This window comes from Cetorhinus maximus, chromosome 19 (genome assembly GCF_964194155.1).
Source record: "Cetorhinus maximus chromosome 19, sCetMax3.hap1.1, whole genome shotgun sequence".
Taxonomy (NCBI): Eukaryota; Metazoa; Chordata; class Chondrichthyes; order Lamniformes; family Cetorhinidae; genus Cetorhinus; species Cetorhinus maximus.
The window spans coordinates 38252935-38271981 of record NC_135897.1 but is presented as its reverse complement, the minus strand read 5'-3'; the positions used below and the strand labels follow the sequence as shown (position 1 = coordinate 38271981).

Sequence of the window (19047 nt, the reverse complement as noted above, 5' to 3'; positions counted from 1 at the left end):
ACATGCAGGTCTCGTTATCCTTTATGAGTAGAAAGTGGGACTGCATTGAGGATGATTGAGATTGAAGAAAGGGTTTGAATTTCAAATATACATAAATTTTGGGGATTTTAGGTAACACTCGTGGATTTGATCACTCCTGCCTTTCTATCCTCCACCCTATCATGGACGCTTCCTTTTTGTTCTTTCCATACCTGTGTTTGCTTGAAAGCTGTTAAATCTGTAATATTTTCCAATTCTGATGAAAGATCAACGTCCTGAAACGTTAACTGCTGCTTCTCTCCCCAGGCAAGCCATCTGGCCTGCTGAGTATTTCCAGTCTTTTCTGTTTATATTTCAGATTTCCAGCATCCGCAGTATTTGGCCCAGGTATTATTATTGATATTGTGCATTCTTTTATATCAATCACGTAGACTTGAGATAGTGCCATGTGAGGCAGTATGTCTAGTCATGGAATCTGTGGTTGCCAAGCTTGTATTGTTTTGAGGCAGACCTTAACTGAAAGCAGAAACTGAAAAGGGAAATTGAAAAGGGAATCCAAAAGAGGAAACACAGAAAGGAAACTGACCCTCCCAGTTTACAAGGAAACAAAAACTGAAACAGATTTGGAAACCAAAACTTCTGGGCAAACTGAAACTGATTGAGGCTATATAAAGAGATGTAATGCCACTCAAGCTCACTGGTAGCAGGTGATGAGTCCAATGGTGAAGTACACGCAATCTGAAGACAGATGCCAGATCCAGAAGCTGAGGGTAAGCTGTTTCTGTTACTTGAAGATAACATTGGTGGATCTACGCCATCCAGACCAAGTTGAGGAGGTTCTGCAGGTACGTGCCATTTGTGGTAAAGACCATGCGCGTGGTTGAATTCAGGTTGGTCACATTCAGGTTGAATGTGAGTTGCTGTCAGCTGGGGATCAGGTTACATCCTAGAATGAGAGGAGTCGTGTGCTTTGTTTGACTCTTGTATCATAGTTCTTCTGCTTAACATGGAATCTTATGGCTTCATTCTTTTCGTAAATAACTGGGGTTTCAGATTTCGTATTTTTAAAGAAGTCACTGGTCTCCACCAAGATCGTAACACTTGTGGTATTTCCAAACAGCAACACTTGTTAACTTTTTGATATTGTTCAATTCAAAATAATTTAAATGTTGTTGTTTCACATAGTGTGCTTTACTTCAATCAGTTTGAGCTAACTTAACTGCAAACAACATACCTCCCATATTCTTGAGATTTTTGCATTCTAAATAATGTTCACTTAGGGATATGCTGAATTGTCAACTTGGCCTTCAAAATCATCATACTTTAAATGTCGTTCAACTACAAAATACAAATGAATAAGCTGTTATCCCATGTGTCCAGTCATGATCTGATTCTCTAAATAACAGGGTTGTGTCCCAAGATGTGTCGAATTGCAGATTTAAAAAAAACAGATTCCGTCATGGCTGTGATGAAATTTCATTCATCTGATGAGGTATTGCAGTTTTCCTCAAACCCTCAGAATTAACTAGACCATGGTTTGAGTCAAGCTCCAAAAGTAAGCTTTCATGAACCAGACATCACTATATGCATACTGCATTTCCTAAGTGATATCAAGTTCAATAAAAAAAACCTTGTACAGTTAATCTCTTCTACAATGTAATGCCAAGATATCTATTCAAAATTGTGCAACTTTAAGGATTATTTGCCAGTTTCTTGATAGCAATGCCTGAGTGAACTGCAGTAATGTCACCACCCTTAAATCTCGCCTTCGGAAAAAGAATGTTCATATTTCTTCCATCCATTATGAGTCTAATTCTTCTCTTTTTATTAGAGCCAACCAAGGAACAGAAGGAATGACAATAATATACCCTCACACTTAAAAATACCACCCTTGCTAACTTGACAATTGCGCTAATTATTATTAATGCTAATATGAGGCAAGTTCTCTTGCACGTTTCCCAAACTTGAACAGCCATTCTGGAATTGTTCGGTGATAGCCGTGTTGGAAATTGAGGTCATGGATGCAGAGCATGAGATCTGATAAGGCTATTGGTTGAAAAGTTCATTTGAGATTGATACAAGATTGAGCAATGACAGGAAGAGAGCAAATTCAGAGGAGAGAGAGCACTGGTGGGGTTAAGGTGAAGTCTGAAATCACCAAGGATGAGGAGCCACTTGGTGCAGAGGCTGAGAGAAGTGAGAACATCCCCAGCAGAAAATCAGGGTGGAGCTTGAGTAGCTTGTAAACAATGAGGATTATAGGTGGGCATGGACCAGTGTGAGACAACCAAAGCACATAGTGTCAGATGAGCATGGGAGAAACCAGGGTGTGACTTGGAGTTCGGGGCAAACTAGCAGATAACAGCTTTTACAGGGAGATTTCAGGATTAGGGGAGGAGTTTCTACCCATGAACCATATTTCTGTCAGGATGTTGATACGCTTATCTACTCTGACCTTATGGATATGTGTAAAAAGTAATCAGGATGAAAGGTGCCACAAGAAAATCAGGTGGGGGAGTAGTGGATAGTGAAATGAATGAATAAAATCGATGTCTTTTCTCCAACTGGAACCCCGTTTTTGCTCCTGCTTTTCATTCTTCCATGTTTCATGTTCTTATCCATTTTCACTCTGTTTCTGGTTTACTATTTATATTATTAATCAGACCATCAGAAATTATCAAGCAGTAGATTTCAAACCAAACTTGAAAATGACACTCTGTGAGGCTCTAGAACTGTAATCGCAAGTCAGACCAAATATTTTAGAAGCTTTTTTAATCCAAGCCCCTCTTAAAAGAAAGGGAATTCAAAAATGAAGTTGTGTTTATGCATTTAGAGTCTCTATTTTTTTGTTGCTAGACAAAAGAAAGATAAATGAGACTAGTATATTATTGGTTTTAACTCATGTGTACACTAAGCCCAGAAGTGTGATGCAAAGTACAGCTCAAATATATGAGAAGGGTAACCACAGCTGACGTTTTAGCCTAAGGGTTCAAAGGAATCTCTTCCAACTGTCTTTTGCCCCAGTCAGTCAGCTATTTTCTGACCCTTTACTATTTTTTTCAGTAGCTTTGTTCCTTCAACCAAGCATTAAATACGCTTGAAGCAGTATTACTGCTCATCTTATATTAATACTGGTTTAAGCCTCCCTAGCATATAGTCAGTTTGTTTACATACCCGCAACACATTTTTTCATACACCATTAACACGTACACAAATTTGAATGAACAGAATCAGTCAGTAAATTATGAAACATAGAAAGCACACACTTCAGAACGAAATTAAATTCTCAAGGTTAGAAAAGCAAAGTTTCTACAAAAGCATAAGACAAACATAATTCCCTCCTACATCACAGCAAAATGGTATAATAAAGTCTTAAGGTTACACAAATTAAGCATTTGAAAAATAAAATACCATTTTTGTCCAAAACTATTGTCAATTAACTGATGTTTCATATTGCCCAATTTCCTCCCCTCCTCATCCACTTCCCTGAAGACACAAATTCAACCTGGGATAGTGTCCCACAAGCAACGGTGCCTCCCCAAAATGGTTTTTTGCCAAGTTATGAACTCAAGCAGTTAAGCCAGCCGACTACCTGACTCCAGGCAACATCTTGAACACCTACCCTCAGCGATCGCTTTTCCAGGAGGGACTGCTGATCTGACTGATTGTTCCACTCCATTGTTCTGGGACCAATTGCTATGTTGCTGAAGACAAACAATTCACTAAAGATCAGGGACTGAACTTCACAGCTCCCTGATTCACAAGGCTGAATAAATCTTAATACATACACAGACCATTCACCTGCTGAGCCACAAAGTAATGTTTTATTTTGTCCTTTCACTTCCCATTGTACAAAACTCAAATATGTTTCCCACACAACATACCACTCTGCTGAAACGTTGGGTTGACAACACTTATCTGAACCTGCTGAGGTCTAGAATTCACTTTGTGGGGAAATAATGTACCACCATTCCATGGGATAGTTTGTCAGTGTACAAGTTTGCTGCTCAATCAGGCTGCTTTTTATGTTCTTTCTACACTGAGTATTACAAACCAATTTAACAGGCTATAGTACTAATAAGTGTACATTTGTATCTTCAAACAATTCAGCCAGGGAGAAGAGCTTGCCTGATCATAGTACTCAACTGTACACTTGTTCGGATTGTGTTTAAAGGAAACAGCTGCAAACTTTATAATAATAAGATATTTTTTTTGTCTTCTATTTATTCATTGACAACTGTGAGATGCATTGGTTGCATTGATTCAGAAAAATTAAGACTTGTTCACATTACTCTTTAACCATATTATTTGTGCCTTGTACAGTGAAATGCTAACATAATCATCAAAAAGCTTATGATTTCAATGATCAAAATAACAAGTCCAAACTGATGTAACTTTCAGAACAGAATATGTACTTTGAAAAATAATGTTAACTGCCTCAATGGGTGAACAGGTTTTTACAGTGAGGAGTTCAGCTACATGGATGAGGAAGGTTCCAGGTTTATATGAAGTTACTTGATTTCAGTCAGATTGGAGTACGGGTGTTGCAGCTGATCATAATGCTTTGGGTTAGAGAAAGAATAATGAATCGGCCTTCCTGATTTTGATAACTATCCACGAAACCCACCAAGATATGCATGTATCAGTGAAGCAGATGAGGACAAGGTCAGGGTTCACCAAACTGATGAGTCAAATGCCCTTTCAATATTCACTGTGAAGGCTTTCAAAAGAGTGATCTCCACTTGGATGCGATGCCAGAAGTTGACCATGGAACCACAGGAAGCGGGGGCTGGGAAGGAGAGAGAATTGGCAAGAAAAAATGCCAATATGGTAATATATTAAGATAAGTAAGTCTTTGTAGTACCATTTTATTTTCAGTGAAACAAACCAGGTTGCTAAGTAAAATTGCTGCTCATATTAATTTGACAAAATAATTTAATGCCGAACAATAAAGGGTCAACTCAATATCTAGCAGTCGGTTATAAGCATAGTCCAAAAGCTCCCAGCGGCTTCTACTTGTTTGTGCATTAGCAGACCAAATTATTCTTTTCATTTTGTGTAGGATTATTATCGTTGGTGAACTATTCATCTTTGCAGCACAGAGTCTCTAGGGGATCTGAACAGTATCATGACTATTCTTAGGCTGCAAAGAGATTACAGCTCACACTAACTGGATTTTGCAGCTCTCAAAAACTCACGTAGCATTGCTCTGATCAAAATTAACATGATCCAGTTCAATTTTTCTCCCCAATTTTTAATAACAGGAGGTCACAATCAAATCTGACAATGGAATGGATGAACCACTAACAAATGTTTTGTTCAGGCAGCATGAAATGCAAGTATGTTATGTATACTTATATATAAAAATACATACATCAGGCCATTATATGTCATAAGCATTTGATGCTAGCAACTATGAGCTAAGTAAAACTGTTTCACCATGAATTAACTTAAGGGACTTTTGAAATAGAGTGATCCTACCAATATTTGAAAGCATTTTTCAAGGTGTTAAATTTTAGAAGTCTGATCATGAATAAACCAGTTTATTATGCCGGCTGATAGAAATACTTCAATTTCATGGATTGCACACGAGAATGAACAGAGTCCATTCCTTATCCTTGACTATCTGCACAAATATTATTTCTTTGTTTTTTTCTAATTAAGTGCATTCCTCCTTCCAATTTTTTTCCCCATCAGTCCTCCTGAAGATCTTGACTCGTGCTGGATGTTGATCCTCCAATACCTGGCTGAAACAAGTATTCCATGTGTATGAGTCTAGTTAATGACTGTTAGTGAATTAATCAATAATCCTCATCTGCCCTTACAATAGGTAACCAGGGACAAAAATCCAATAGTGGCAGCTTTCACAAGCAAGTACTGTGACTGATTTTCCACTCCCAGCTTATGAATTGTGGACCAATTGCAGTGGTACCACTTGCATCCTTACTGAGGGTCAGCCAAGTTGGACACAGTTCCAAAAACTGAACCTGAGTTATAATCCCAGGAACTGAACTTGTGAATTAATTAAAAGTCACTGCTTCTATTGGTGGGACTACGCTGTCAGCCAGCCTCAGCAAGGATAGCCTAATATCACATCAAATGATACATTTATCCACTGAACCATTGTAGTACGCTGATTCTCATTTGAAATATTCACCACCAGACGTGTTGGGTTTTTGAATATAACTATGATTCCCCGACAGCAAACAATTTAGATTTTTAAGAATAACAAACCTGCCATGAATTACATTAATACTATGCATTTAAGAAAAACAGGTTAAACTAGCCAATTACCACACAGACTGCAAAGTTTACAGTGAGGCAAACCCATAGTGGAACATTCATAGAAATGAAAAAAGTACTCTGATTGCATGTTGGATTAAAACTGGTTTAGTAACATAAAACAAAATATGATTACAATAAATGGCTTAGGTTAACATAATGGAATAATCTGTTCTAGGTCCTCTGCTGTTTACATTGGACACAGATCTATAAGAATTGGGAAAGTAAGTAGTACATGGCCAATAGGACCCAGAATAACTGAGTGTCAGAAAGACGTGGTTCATGCTTGGATTGGGTCTCTGGCTGTTGCCCATTCCCACATGCTGGTCTCATCATTCCCACTGAGAATGAGGTGAGAGGCAGGCTTGTACAAAGGTTATGAAACTTTGGAGTTAAAGAAGTTCAGGTCTCATGTCAGCAATTCTCTCACCACATTAGCCCCAAATTGACCTCTCCACTTGAGTTAAAATCAGGACTTTGGTGTCCATAATTCAAATCAACTGAGTAATTATCAATGCATGGGTTAAACACTGAGCATTTAAGCTGATGAGGTTTAAATTTAACTTATTTTTTCCCCTCAGTGCTCCCAGATCCTGATTTGTATATCCAAAATAGGTAACACCGTAGAACTATGCTTCACAGGAACACACACTTCATGACATTTTTTTTTGATGTAATCAATTTTTACTCCCCAATTTCAGCCTGCAACCCTGGTGGTGTTGGCCCTCATTCTCCTATGCCAGCATTTGCCCTGGTCCGATCTCTCCTCCTCACATTCTCAATCCCCTTGCAAACCCACTAAATTATATCAATAACAGTGTCATGTGTTAATTATATATTGATTGCATTTAATTATATGCGGGGAAGATCATTGATTACATTTTTACTTGAGCACATATAAAGAGACACTTACTGATACTGTGGTGTGGTTGAATTAGGAAGTATGCGATTACAATGTTTCACTCTGTGAATAATTCGAAGACTGAGTAAAGATTGACTCCAGTATCAACCTTCACCAACTGGCTTTCTGGAGTATAAGTATGCAAAGTTCCTGGAGGGTTTTGGAATTTAGAATAGTGGACGTCAACTGAAACAAATGTTAGATGAAATTATTTGAGTTCAATCACTCAGAAACTGAGGCAGGGTTCAAGACAATCTGACATATCAGGGAAGAACAGCAGTTGCTGGAACAAATGTTTCAGCAGGCATTGCCTCCACAACTCAGGGAAAGTGAGGAGGAATGGGTTGGAGAAAGAATTCCCAGAATAAATTATCCTGACCAAGAAGTATTTTTGGCAGGGTTGGGGGCGTGGGTGAGGTGCAGGGCTGAGGTTAAAGTTAATACTGAAGAGGTGAATGCAGACTGAGAGCCAAAATGCTTTTTGCCTCTTAGGTGCTATTCTAGGTATTTCAGGGAGGAATTTCAGAGACTAGAGAAGGTAATGAAAGTCATAGGATGCTTGAGAAAGCAGCTAGTCATCATGATCCAAAATGGAGCCAACCATATTGGATATTAAAGTTTTGCTAAAGGATACTAGGAAGCATTGGAGCAGTCATTCAAGGGTAGTAATCTCCAGATTATTTTCCCAATATTGAGCTAGAATAAAGAAAGATTGGAATATTATGCAGCTCAAGGTGGCTTCAGCAAGAGAGTGTCCAATTTATGGAGCATTAACAATAATAATGGAAAGATGAGGGCTATTCTACAATGATGAGCTACATCACAAGAACTGGGTTAATGCACTGTCAGAACAGTTAAAGTGGAAACTGAAGAGTAATTGAAACTAACAAGGGAGGGGGAAAAATAAATGAAATCAGAAAGAGCAAACAAATAAGTTAAAAATAGATGAGGTTAGTATACCCTTAAAACCAAATTTAGCAAATGTTGTAGGATACAAAAGAAATAAAGGAAGCAGAGGACAAAAATTATAAACCAGTAATGAGCTGAAATTAAAGGAAGTGCTAGCTTGACCAAAAAAAGGAAAAGAAACACTGATCACAAAACAAAAATACTGACAAAAATATACATATATTCCTTAAGGTTTTTTGGATCTCTAATGAAGTAATAGAAAGCACAACTGCATCATCAATTTTTTCTATTTTTCTCTGCTTGAATGAAGTCAAATTATTCTGAAGGCAAGTTATGATATGCTGAGCAGTTGATAATATGTCTATTATAAAAATAAAGGAGGCAAGTGCTGATGGGGAAGTTATTCATCCTACCGGGCTACCCTTCCATAGGGCCTATCTACAATAGGCCATCACAGCAATCAGGTAACTTGTAAATCACACCCAAGTTTTTTTTCTCCTTTACTACCCTACCTAGGTGGCCACTCCAGACACTGTATAAACATACTTCACTAGAATAAGTGCTAACATCAGTTCTGAAATTGCCTTTTACCACTTTGTAAGGCTAAGGATTAAACTTTCTATCACATCTAGTATCTGTCCCCTCTCAGAAGCCTCCTTTCCTGACTTCAAGTTCAAACTTTTCTAACTGTTCACTCCATAACTCAGTTCTCTCACACTAATGAAGTAACATTAGAGATTAACACTGTTCTCCTTCCCAGTACAACTTCAAGGGCTTGGGTGTTTCTATCATGCATTTGTTACTGTCAGGAAGATATAATAATTTTCATAATGTTATTGGAATTTACTGTAGAGTAATAGTAAGGGTTATGTGTGTGTGTGTGTGTGTGTGTGTGGACTTAATTAAATTAAAGGCAGCTGGTCTGAAGGCTTTGATGTATAAAATAAGCCAAGTTTGAAATGTTAAGTCAGTAAACATGGAGGAAGTTTTAAAATGTAAGGTGTAAAGGGAACATTTGCATTTTTAAACAAACCAGGCAAGCTTGAATTCAAAAAGAGAGGATGAAATATTTCACCTAGCCAGGAGAAGTTAAAAAAGTGTGTTTATTTTTGCCGAAGATTACTGGTAAAATTGGTACTTTGATTGATTTTTAATATTAGAGAGGTAAAAGTCCAAAAACATAGTGAAACAATGGGAGCTTGCATTCAAAGGGGAAAACATGTATAAAGGAGTGAAGGCTGTGTGTAAGGGAAGGCATTCTAAGATCTAACACAAGTGTGAAAAGCCTCCAGCATCTAAGCCTCAAGTTGCTGTCTACAAGGAGCTGAAGCTGAGAAAAGCTCATTTTGAATTTGACTGTTCAAGGTATTGTGTGTTACTTTGCCTGGTCTTTTAAAATCTATGTGTCTCACTGTTGCCTTACTGGAGGTGTAACTGGGGTTTAGATTAATTAGGGGATTTAGAAACTATCATAGTAGTAACTTGTAGATCTATGTATGTGCTGAAAATCATTTCTTCAGCTGATAAAGGTTTAATTTCGTTTTGTAAGAAACCTATAAGACTTGGTGACCTTTTTACTGAATTCAAAGCCCACATCTCGAAATAAGTACAAATTGCAAATAGTTGTGGCAGCTGCTTCAAGTTTCCCTCTGGGATTTGGGAAACTTGGCATTTATCATCCGCCTGCCATAACAGTTACCAAAAAGAAACCAGTACTTAAAGTATGGCCCAACCAGAATAGAATAGTGTCAGCAAGATGGCCTTACACAATAGAGTTCAACATTCTGTTTGCCTTTATTAAATGTTTTTCTGAAATGACTGGGCATGGGTTATCGAGTGTCATTTACTCCCATATGTCTTTCAGTTTCTCCCCTAACTAGCTCAACAGCAACCATTATGTTCCCTCTTTTCCAGTGTACAAAATTTATACCTACCTATATTTACTTTTGGTCCTACAAATAATATAGTTCAGCTGTTGCTGATCAGAATCTGTTTGCATGGCAAGCTTTTAAAATTTAGTATTAAAATTATTTTTGAAAAGGAAAAAGAACTCAAATTAGAATAATGGTAGACACTGTCTTCCTTTATCCTCCTTTCTCTCTGGGTCTCTCTCAGCTTTATAGGCTTTCTTCAATTAAAAAAAAATGATTTATTTAAAAGTTTAGTTGAAGCCTACTCAAATTCATCATTCAAATATTTTTTTTAAAAACATTACAGTTATCAGAGATTAAATTCAACTCTTCCACTGAGAAACTAAATTTTTTATCACTCAAACTTAAAACAAAATCTGCACTAGGTATGTAATTAGAAAGTCAACAACCTTCCCTCCTTCATAAGGTCAGAAGTAGGGATGGTCACTGATGATTGCACAGTATTCAATTACATTTGCAATTCTACAGACAATGAAGTAGTCCATGTCCATATGCAGCAACATGGGACAACATTCAGGTTTGGGCTGTTAAGTGGCAAGTAACAGGCATACTTTCATAAGTGCTAGACAATAACCATCTCCAATACATCTCCTTAACATTCAACTGCATGACCGTTGCCAACATCCTGCGGTTTAACATTGACCAGAAATTTAGTGGACTAGCCATATAAATACTGTGGCTGCAAGAGCAGGTCAGAGGCTGGTATACTGCGGCAATGACTCACCTTCAGATCCCCCCAAAGCCTGCCCACCACACTCAAGGCACAAGTCAGGAGTGTGATGGAATACTTCCTACTTGTCTGGGTAAGTGCGGCTCCAATGACACTCAAGAAGCCTGAGGCTATCCAGGACAAAGCAGCCAGTTTGATTGGCACCCCATTCATCGCCTTAAACATTTACACCCTCTACTACCAGCTGCAGTGTGTACCATCTACAAGATGCATTGCAACAATTTGCCCATGCTTCTTCAACAATACCTTCCAAACTCTCTACCACCTGGAAGAACAAGGGCAGCAGGTGCATTGGATCACTACCACCTGCAAGTTCTCCACCACCCTGACTTGGACCTATATCACCTTTCCTTCACTTTTTCTGGGTCAAATTCCTGGAATTCCCTTCCTATCAGCACTGTGGGTACAGCTACACCACGTGGTTCACGTCTTCCAAGGGCAGTTAGGGATGGACAATAAACGCTGACCTTGCCAGTGATGGCCACATCCCATGAACAAAAACTGGTAAATCTCTTCTGCACCCTCTCGAAGCAATTGACATCCTTCCAAAAATGTGGTACCCAGAACTGAACACAATATTCCAGCTGGTTAGAACAATTTAACATAACTTCCTTGTTTTTGCACTCTATTCCTCTATCAATAAAGCTAATGAACCCAAATGCTTTTTTAACAGCTTTGTCCATTTATCCTCATAGATTTATATACTTATTCTTCCAGGACCCCCTTTAAAATTGTACCATTTAGTTTATACTGCCACTCCGCTCTACCAAAACGTCGTCACTTCATACTTCTCTAAATTTCATCTGTCATGTATCTGCCTATTTCACTAGTCTGTCTATGCCCTCCCAAAGTTTCTTACTATCCTCATTGTTTGCTACATTTCTGAGTTTTGGGTCATTTGTAAACTTTGAAATTTTTCCCGGTCTTCCCAAGTTCAGCCCCTCAATATACATCAGAAAGAACAGTGGTCCTAATAATGACCTCTGGGGGACACCATTGCATACTTTTGTACCTTAGCAAATTTTACATCTATGTTCCCACTGTACTTTTAATCCCAGGGGCTTTAATTTTGCAATGCGGTACCTGACCAAACACCTTTTAAAAGTCCACATACACAACATCAAGTGCAAGACCCTCATTAATTCTCTCGGTCTTCCATCAAAGCACTCAACTAAATCAGTCAATGCAACTTGCTTTTTAAAAAAAATCCATGCTGACTTTCATTTATTAGCCCATGCTTCCAAGTATCAATTATTTTTGTCCTAGATGACGGTCTCTAAAACCCTCACACAAAGGGTGTAAAGTGTGGAATTCTCCCACAAAATGCAGGAGAGATAATAACTCAATTAAATTGATAGATTTTTTTGCTGGACAAGGCTATAAAAGGATATGGAACCAAAGCAGGTGGATGGAGTTAAAATACAGATCAGCCATGATCTCAATGAATGGTGGAAATGGCTCATGGGGCTGAATGGCCTACTCCTATTTCTATGATCCTATTTTCCCCACAACTGATATGAGGCTGAATGGTCTGTAGTTGCTGTACTTTTCCCTCTCCCCTTTTTGAACAGGGCTATAAAATTTGCAATCCGACATATCTAAGGAGGATTGGAAAATTCTACAATTATTCCTCCTCCTCCTTCAGGTATCATGCCCTAAGAAGGTGTTGGTGACCATGGATTTCCATTGGATTGATCCATGATTAGACTTGGCAAAGTACTGCAGTGGTTTGCCATTGCCTTCTGCTGACCAGAAAACTCTCTTGTTCTTACTGCCTAATCAGGCATATTGGAAGGATTTACAGGCTGGCAATCCACCTGTTTGGTCACATTATGAACGCACCTTCTGTGGCCATCAAGTCCTGGAATGGAGCATGAACCCAGAGCTTCTGGCCCAGAGGTTGGGGCGTTACCATTGAACTACACAGCCATTCCATCATTACTACCCTCAGTAATTTATGATGGATGCCACCTGGGCCAGGTGACTTTTCTATTTTGAGTGCAATCAACCTTTTAAGTATTGCTTCTTTATCTAATTTAATCCTATCTAACGTTGCTACCCGTTCTGACTGCAACCTCTTCTATAATGAAGATAGATGCAAAGTACTCATTTAGTACTCAGCCTCCTTTTTAAGTAGACAGATGGCACATTTTTGAAGAAAATATAGAAAAATGGCCATAAAGCCAAAAAAATTAACTCCTGGCAAAAAAACACGACTTCTTTGACCATATTTCTAAAAAAATTTTGAAGTTCTATCTTCTATTTTCATTTCTTAATTACAAGTATATCTCCAACTTACCTCTTCCTCACCCTCCTCCTCCACACCAAGTGTGATGACTTGATTCACTAAACTATCTTTATTTTCAATTTTATAGATAAAAAATTAAAACAAAAAAACTTGATATCTCTGCACGTCTGACAATGAAGTTCATTTACCAAATCTGGGCCCTTGAGTGGCTTTAGGTAAAACTATAAATTTCATACATAAACATACATATGCTTGGGTACCATATCACAGAAATAATTGAAGCAAACTTTCACAAGATATGTATGGGTGCATTCGATTCCAATCATTTCAAAAAGATGTCGATGCTCTACTGCACATACCTACGTATCAAAAGTAAACATGCTATTTAACACTTCTATTGTTTTCATGTGACCCTGTCAAATGAAACAATTATTGTGCCATGTCAAAAGCACACTTCCTTCTTTCCAACAGTTTACCCTTTTGCCTCTAGTGAAAGGCGACAAGATCGCTTAACAATGTCTCGTCTTTTTCAATAAATTTTGCATGAAAACATGTTACTCGAGCACAAAGTTGCCTGCTGTCACATTGGAAGTGTGATAAATGTTTAATGAAAACAACACACCACACAGCTTGGTGTCAGACAACAGGAATCACATAAGCTTGCTTTGATCTGAGCAGACACTTAAAAGAGGTTCTATGCATGCTTCATGCAGCAGAACTCTGTAACCTGTATGTTAATGATGTAAAATTAACATAATAACTTCCTGCATCATGGGATGCAGGGGGTGGAGGGGAGTGGGGGTGAAGGGGAGGGGGGGCGGAAGAGTATTCGACAAATGACAGGTTGGTAGAGTTTAAGGGTGCTGCCAGGCTGAAAAACTGCATATTATTTGTTCAGAAAGCACACCCTGTCAAAAACACGAAAAAGCAGAAAAAAGCAACCTGGTGTAAAAGCATGCACCGGTGTCTTAATTACAACTTTACTCTGCATATCTTAACATATTTAAGACACATGAATCATCACACAATTGTTTTGATCTATAGTACCATCATGTGTTCTTCACAAACAAATGAGGCGGAATTAAATTTTGAGAGTAATATATAAACATTTCTTGAATTTAAGGGTTATTACAATGGCCTTTCATCTTCTACACCAAACAGCAATGGAAATATCAGCCCAATGAAGACAAGTATCTGTTGATTTGAAAAGAAAATTAGATGTATTTAGCATGACAGGACATAGATCTGTTTTTCGCACATTGCCATGAGCTTTGTTTAGGTGGTTCCCAAATACTTTAAAAGCAAAAAAAAAATTATTCAATTATTGCACATCAAGGTTTCAAGTAATCTACCTATGTAACTACTGTACATTTCAGACTTATTTAGAAGTTGCTGTTTCTGGCAAGTCACTGTTATTATGAACTTGGCAGTTAAGTGTACGGTTTAAGCTACACTCATTCCTAAATCCTTTCTTTAAGTAAAAATTTGATAAAGAAAGATTTGATAATGCAAGTTATTCATGAAGGAACAGTGCAATCCAAACTCCAGCAACCAAATTATATGGTTGAAAATTGTGCAAAATAGCAGAAGGAGATCATTACACATAGAACTAATCAGCAGAGAAGGAAACCATTTGGCCCACTGTGCCTGTGCCAGCTCTTTGAAGAGCTACCTTTCGCAATTACCCTGCAAATTTCTGCTTTTCAATTCTATATCCAACTCCCTTTTTGAAACTTCTTGAATCTGCCTCCAACACTCTTTCAGATAGTGCATTCCAGATCGTAACAACTCACCATATAAAAAAAAATTCTAATTTCCCAACTGGAATTTGCCCATTATTTGGTTCCCGACCCTCCTATCAGTGGAAAAAGTTCCTACCAACACAAAATCCCTCATTATTTTGAACACCTTTATTAAATCTCCCCTTAACTTTCTCTGTTGTAAGAAGAATAAACTCAGCTTCACTAGTCTCTTTACATAATTAAGGTCCTTATTCTACACCCTCTGAAAGGTTTTGATAGCCTTCCTGAAGCTCATAATTTTACATATTACTCCAACTGAGGCCAAACTGGTGATAAATAACTGGATATCATAACTTCCTCGCTTTTGCACACTATGCCTCTATTAATAAAGCCAAAGATCCCGTATGCTTTTTAAAAAGCCTTCTCAATTTCTCCTGTCAACTTCAATGATTTGTGGGTGTAAACTTCCAAGTCTCTCGCTTCCTGCACTCCCGTTAAAATTGTACTATTAAATTTATATTGCCTTACATATGCCTATTTCCTTCCAAATTGCATCACATGCAGAGAAATACAAAGATTCATGAATAACGTTTGCCAAATGACAATGTTTTCTTCATTCGTTCACGAGATGGGGGCATCATTGGCTAGGCCAGCAGTTATTGCCCATCCCAAATTGCCCTCGAGAAGGCGGTGGTGAGCCACCTTCTTGAACTGAAGCCCACGTGGTGTTGGTACACCCACAGTGCTATTAGGGATGGAGTCCCAGGATTTTGATCCAGCAGCAGTGAAGGAATGGCGATATAGTTCCGAGTCAGGATGGTGTGAAGGGAACTTGTAGGTATCAGTGATCCCATGCATCTGCTGCCCTTGTCCTTCTAGCTGTTAGAGGTCATGGGTTTGGAAGGTGCTATCGAAGAAGCCTTATTGAATTACTGTAGTGTTTCTTGTAGGTTGTACACCCTGCTGTCATTCTGCATCGGTGGTGGATGGGGTGCCAATCAAGCAGGCTGCTTTGTCCTGGGTGCTGTTGAGCTTCTTGAGTGTTGGTTGAGCTGTGCTCATTCAGGCAAGCGGCAAGTATTCCATCACATTCCTAACTTGTGCCTGGTAGATAGTGGACAGGCTTTGGGGAGTCAGGTGAGTTACTCTCTGCTCCCAGCCTCTGACTCTATTAGCCACAATATTTATATAGCTGGTCAGGTTCAGTTCACCCCCAGGAAGTTGATAAGAGGGGGATTCTGTGATGGTAATGCCATTGAACATCAAAAGGCGATAGATTCTCTCTTGTTGGAGATGCTCTTTGCTTGGCACTTGTGTGGCACAAATGTTACTTGCCACTTATCAGCCCAAGCCTGAATGTTGTCCAGGTCTTGCTGCGTCCGGACACAGACTGCTTCGGTATCTGAGAAGTCGCGAATGGTACTGAATAATGTGCAAACATCAGCAAACATCTCCACTTCTGTCCTTATGATGGAGGAAAGGTCATTGATGAAGCAGCTGAAAATGGTTAGGTCTAGAACACTAACCTGAGGAACTCTTGCAGTGATGTCCCAGGATTGAGATGATTGACCTCCAACAACCACAACCATCTTCCTTTCTGTGAAGTATGACTCCAACCACTGGAGAGTTTTCCCTGATTCCCATTGACTTCAGTTTTGCAAGGGCTCCTTGATGCTACACTCAGTCAAATGCTGCCTTGATGTCACGGGCAGTCACTCTCTTGAGTTCAGCTCTTTTGTCCATGTTTGGATCAAGGCTGTACTGAGATCAGGAGCTGAACGGCCCTGGCGGAATCAAAACTGACATACAGTATAAGTTACAGTAGTAATTTCATTGAGTTCGAGATTTGAAAAGAAAAGATAGAGTAGTGTACATTGAGCCGAGTGAGACAACCAACAGATGACATAATTGGAGAGGCAGGAAGGCATATGTCATATTATTAAATGGTTTGACCAAAACATCTAATTATACAGCTTGGGTGCCCTGTAAATCCATAATCAGATTTTACTGTTCCCAGCATTCACATTAGTTAAAAACCTAGACTACAGTCCAGATCCCTGGGAACACCACTTATCACATGTCAGCATTTAAAACATTCCCTTTATCAAATGCCTTCTGGAAGTACATATATACAACATCCATAGACACTCCCGTATTCACCACGCTAGTGAACTGCTCAAAGAAAGTTTCACCATTAAAACTTTGCTTACCCTTCTTAAACCTGTGCTGACTCTCTTTGTTTAGTTCATATTTGGCCAAGTGCTCAGCGACTCTTTTCCTGATGCTAAACACCAGTAACTTCTGCACAATTGTTAACCTGACCTGAAAAATGTTAAACTGACAGACTTGTCAACACCCAATTTCTTCCTCCAGCCTTCCTAAAAAAAACAGAGTAACATGTGCAATTTTCCAATCCAATAGGAAAATTCCAAATGTCATGGGCTTTGGAAAACTAGGACTAGCTCATCTGCAATTTCCTCACCTATTTCTTTTAACACCCTGGAATGGAAACCGTCAGTCCTGGAAATGTCATTTTAAGGACTTCATTTAGTAATGGGCACCACGTGGTGCAAAAGTATGAACACCATTTGAAGAAAATGAGGAGTCACATTTTCTTTTTCTCTTCACATTTCAAAGTTACATTCAGCTCTTCTAAAGAAGGATCCACTTCATTATTGAAGACAAAATAAAAGTTGCGCGTTCATTCAAAATATATCAAAACGTTCTTAAATTCTTCCCTATCCTCGAAACATAACTTGTAATTTGCAGAGAAACATTTGAATTAGTGTTTCATTGCATTTGCACTCTTGGTTTACATTAAGGCACATTATAATACATTAAATCCACTGACATGCAGATATACAGTAAGCTGTAAGGTTAGTGAACATAGTAGGGTTTAAACATATTAGGAACAGATGTTGATCAAATTGGCTAAGACAGCATTAAACATTACTTAATTTCTATCTTTCTATTCATTTTAATACAAAGTTTTGTTTAAAGAGTAAGAAATGATGACATCATCAAGACAATGGCTTGGAAACTTATGACATGAAGATGAAGTTTTAGCAAAAATACAGTTGCTGCACTTAATCAGGTGTATTAGTGCCCCACAAACCATTTGAATTGCACAGCTCAGTCTGTACAGATATAATCAAATTAGTTTAACATATATTAATTGCAGCACTATACTAAACAAGTATATGCATATAAACCATTTTTGCAAATATTCCTGATTGAAGAACATCTGATTTGATAGAACGTTAGGCAAAGTCTACGTGCATTACCTAGTAAGGCAATTTTAAATCAAAAACCATGACATTCCACAATTACTTCTTACCCTTTATCGCTCCGTGATTCCCTTTGTTTTTCTTTCTCCCGGTCCTTTTCTCGCCCTTTGTCTCTGCCTTTACGTCTTTCCCTTTCTCTAGATCTGCTGCGACTGTAACTTCGCCTGCGGTTGGAGCGTTCACTGCTTCGGCTATGGGAGTGTTGCCGATGTCTAGATCTTGAACTGTTGTGAAAGCATTGAATATATTAATATACATTCCTTCTTCTCCATGCTAGATGATTAAATGTGAGTTTGAATTTTTTTCATAAGTTCTCAAGTAATGGTACTCAAATGAGCCACGTCATTATAAAACAGACAATTTGCTAACAATTTCCCAAAGAGTAAATCTTCAACCTCGCCTGGTCATGGGACCCATTAAAATGATTTGAGGATTGCTGATGAAAGGGGATCAGTAAATAATCTTTTTTCAGCAATAAAAAGAAAACAGTGGATGAACCACATCAGGCTGAAACTGATTTCATATGCATCCTAACAAACTGTTTAAGAATGACATAAATGCAGACCTGAGGACAGGCCAGGTGCCCATTTTTTTAGCAAGAAGTAGTAATATGTAACTCTGGAAGAACCTGACATTCTGGAGACATGCTTGAATGATGAAACAAAAACAAAAATACCTGGAAAAACTCAGCAGGTCTGATAGCATCTGCGGAGAGGAGCACAGTTAACGTTTCGAGTCCGAATGACCCTTCAACAGAACTAAGTAAAAATAGAAGAGAGGTGAAATATAAACTGGTTTTGTGGGGGGGGGGGACAAGAAGAGCTGGACAGAGGGCCAGTGATAGGTGGAGATAACCAAAAGATGTCACAGACAAAAGGACAAAGAGGTGTTGAAGGTGGTGATATCACCACCTTCATTCGGGTCATTCGGACTCGAAACGTTAACTATGCTCCTCTCCGCAGAAGCTATCAGACCTGCTGAGTTTTTCCAGGTGTTTTTGTTATCACCACCTTCAACACCTCTTTGCCCTTTTGTCTG

The 19047-nt window shown here is 38.6% G+C and overlaps 1 protein-coding gene across 2 annotated transcripts in view; it reads right to left on the bottom strand.

Annotated features, from left to right (window-relative positions):
* The window catches only part of rsrc1 (arginine/serine-rich coiled-coil 1), a 450751-nt gene that overhangs the window by 315461 nt on the left and 116243 nt on the right, over positions 1–19047 (bottom strand). Inside the window, exon 5 of one of the 2 annotated variants that reach the window (XM_078563744.1) lies at positions 18060–18233. The exons of the other annotated variant lie outside the window; for it this stretch is intronic. Coding sequence (XP_078419870.1) covers positions 18060–18233 — 174 coding nt within the window. The remainder of the gene's footprint in view (positions 1–18059; positions 18234–19047) is intronic. 2 annotated transcript variants of the gene reach the window in all.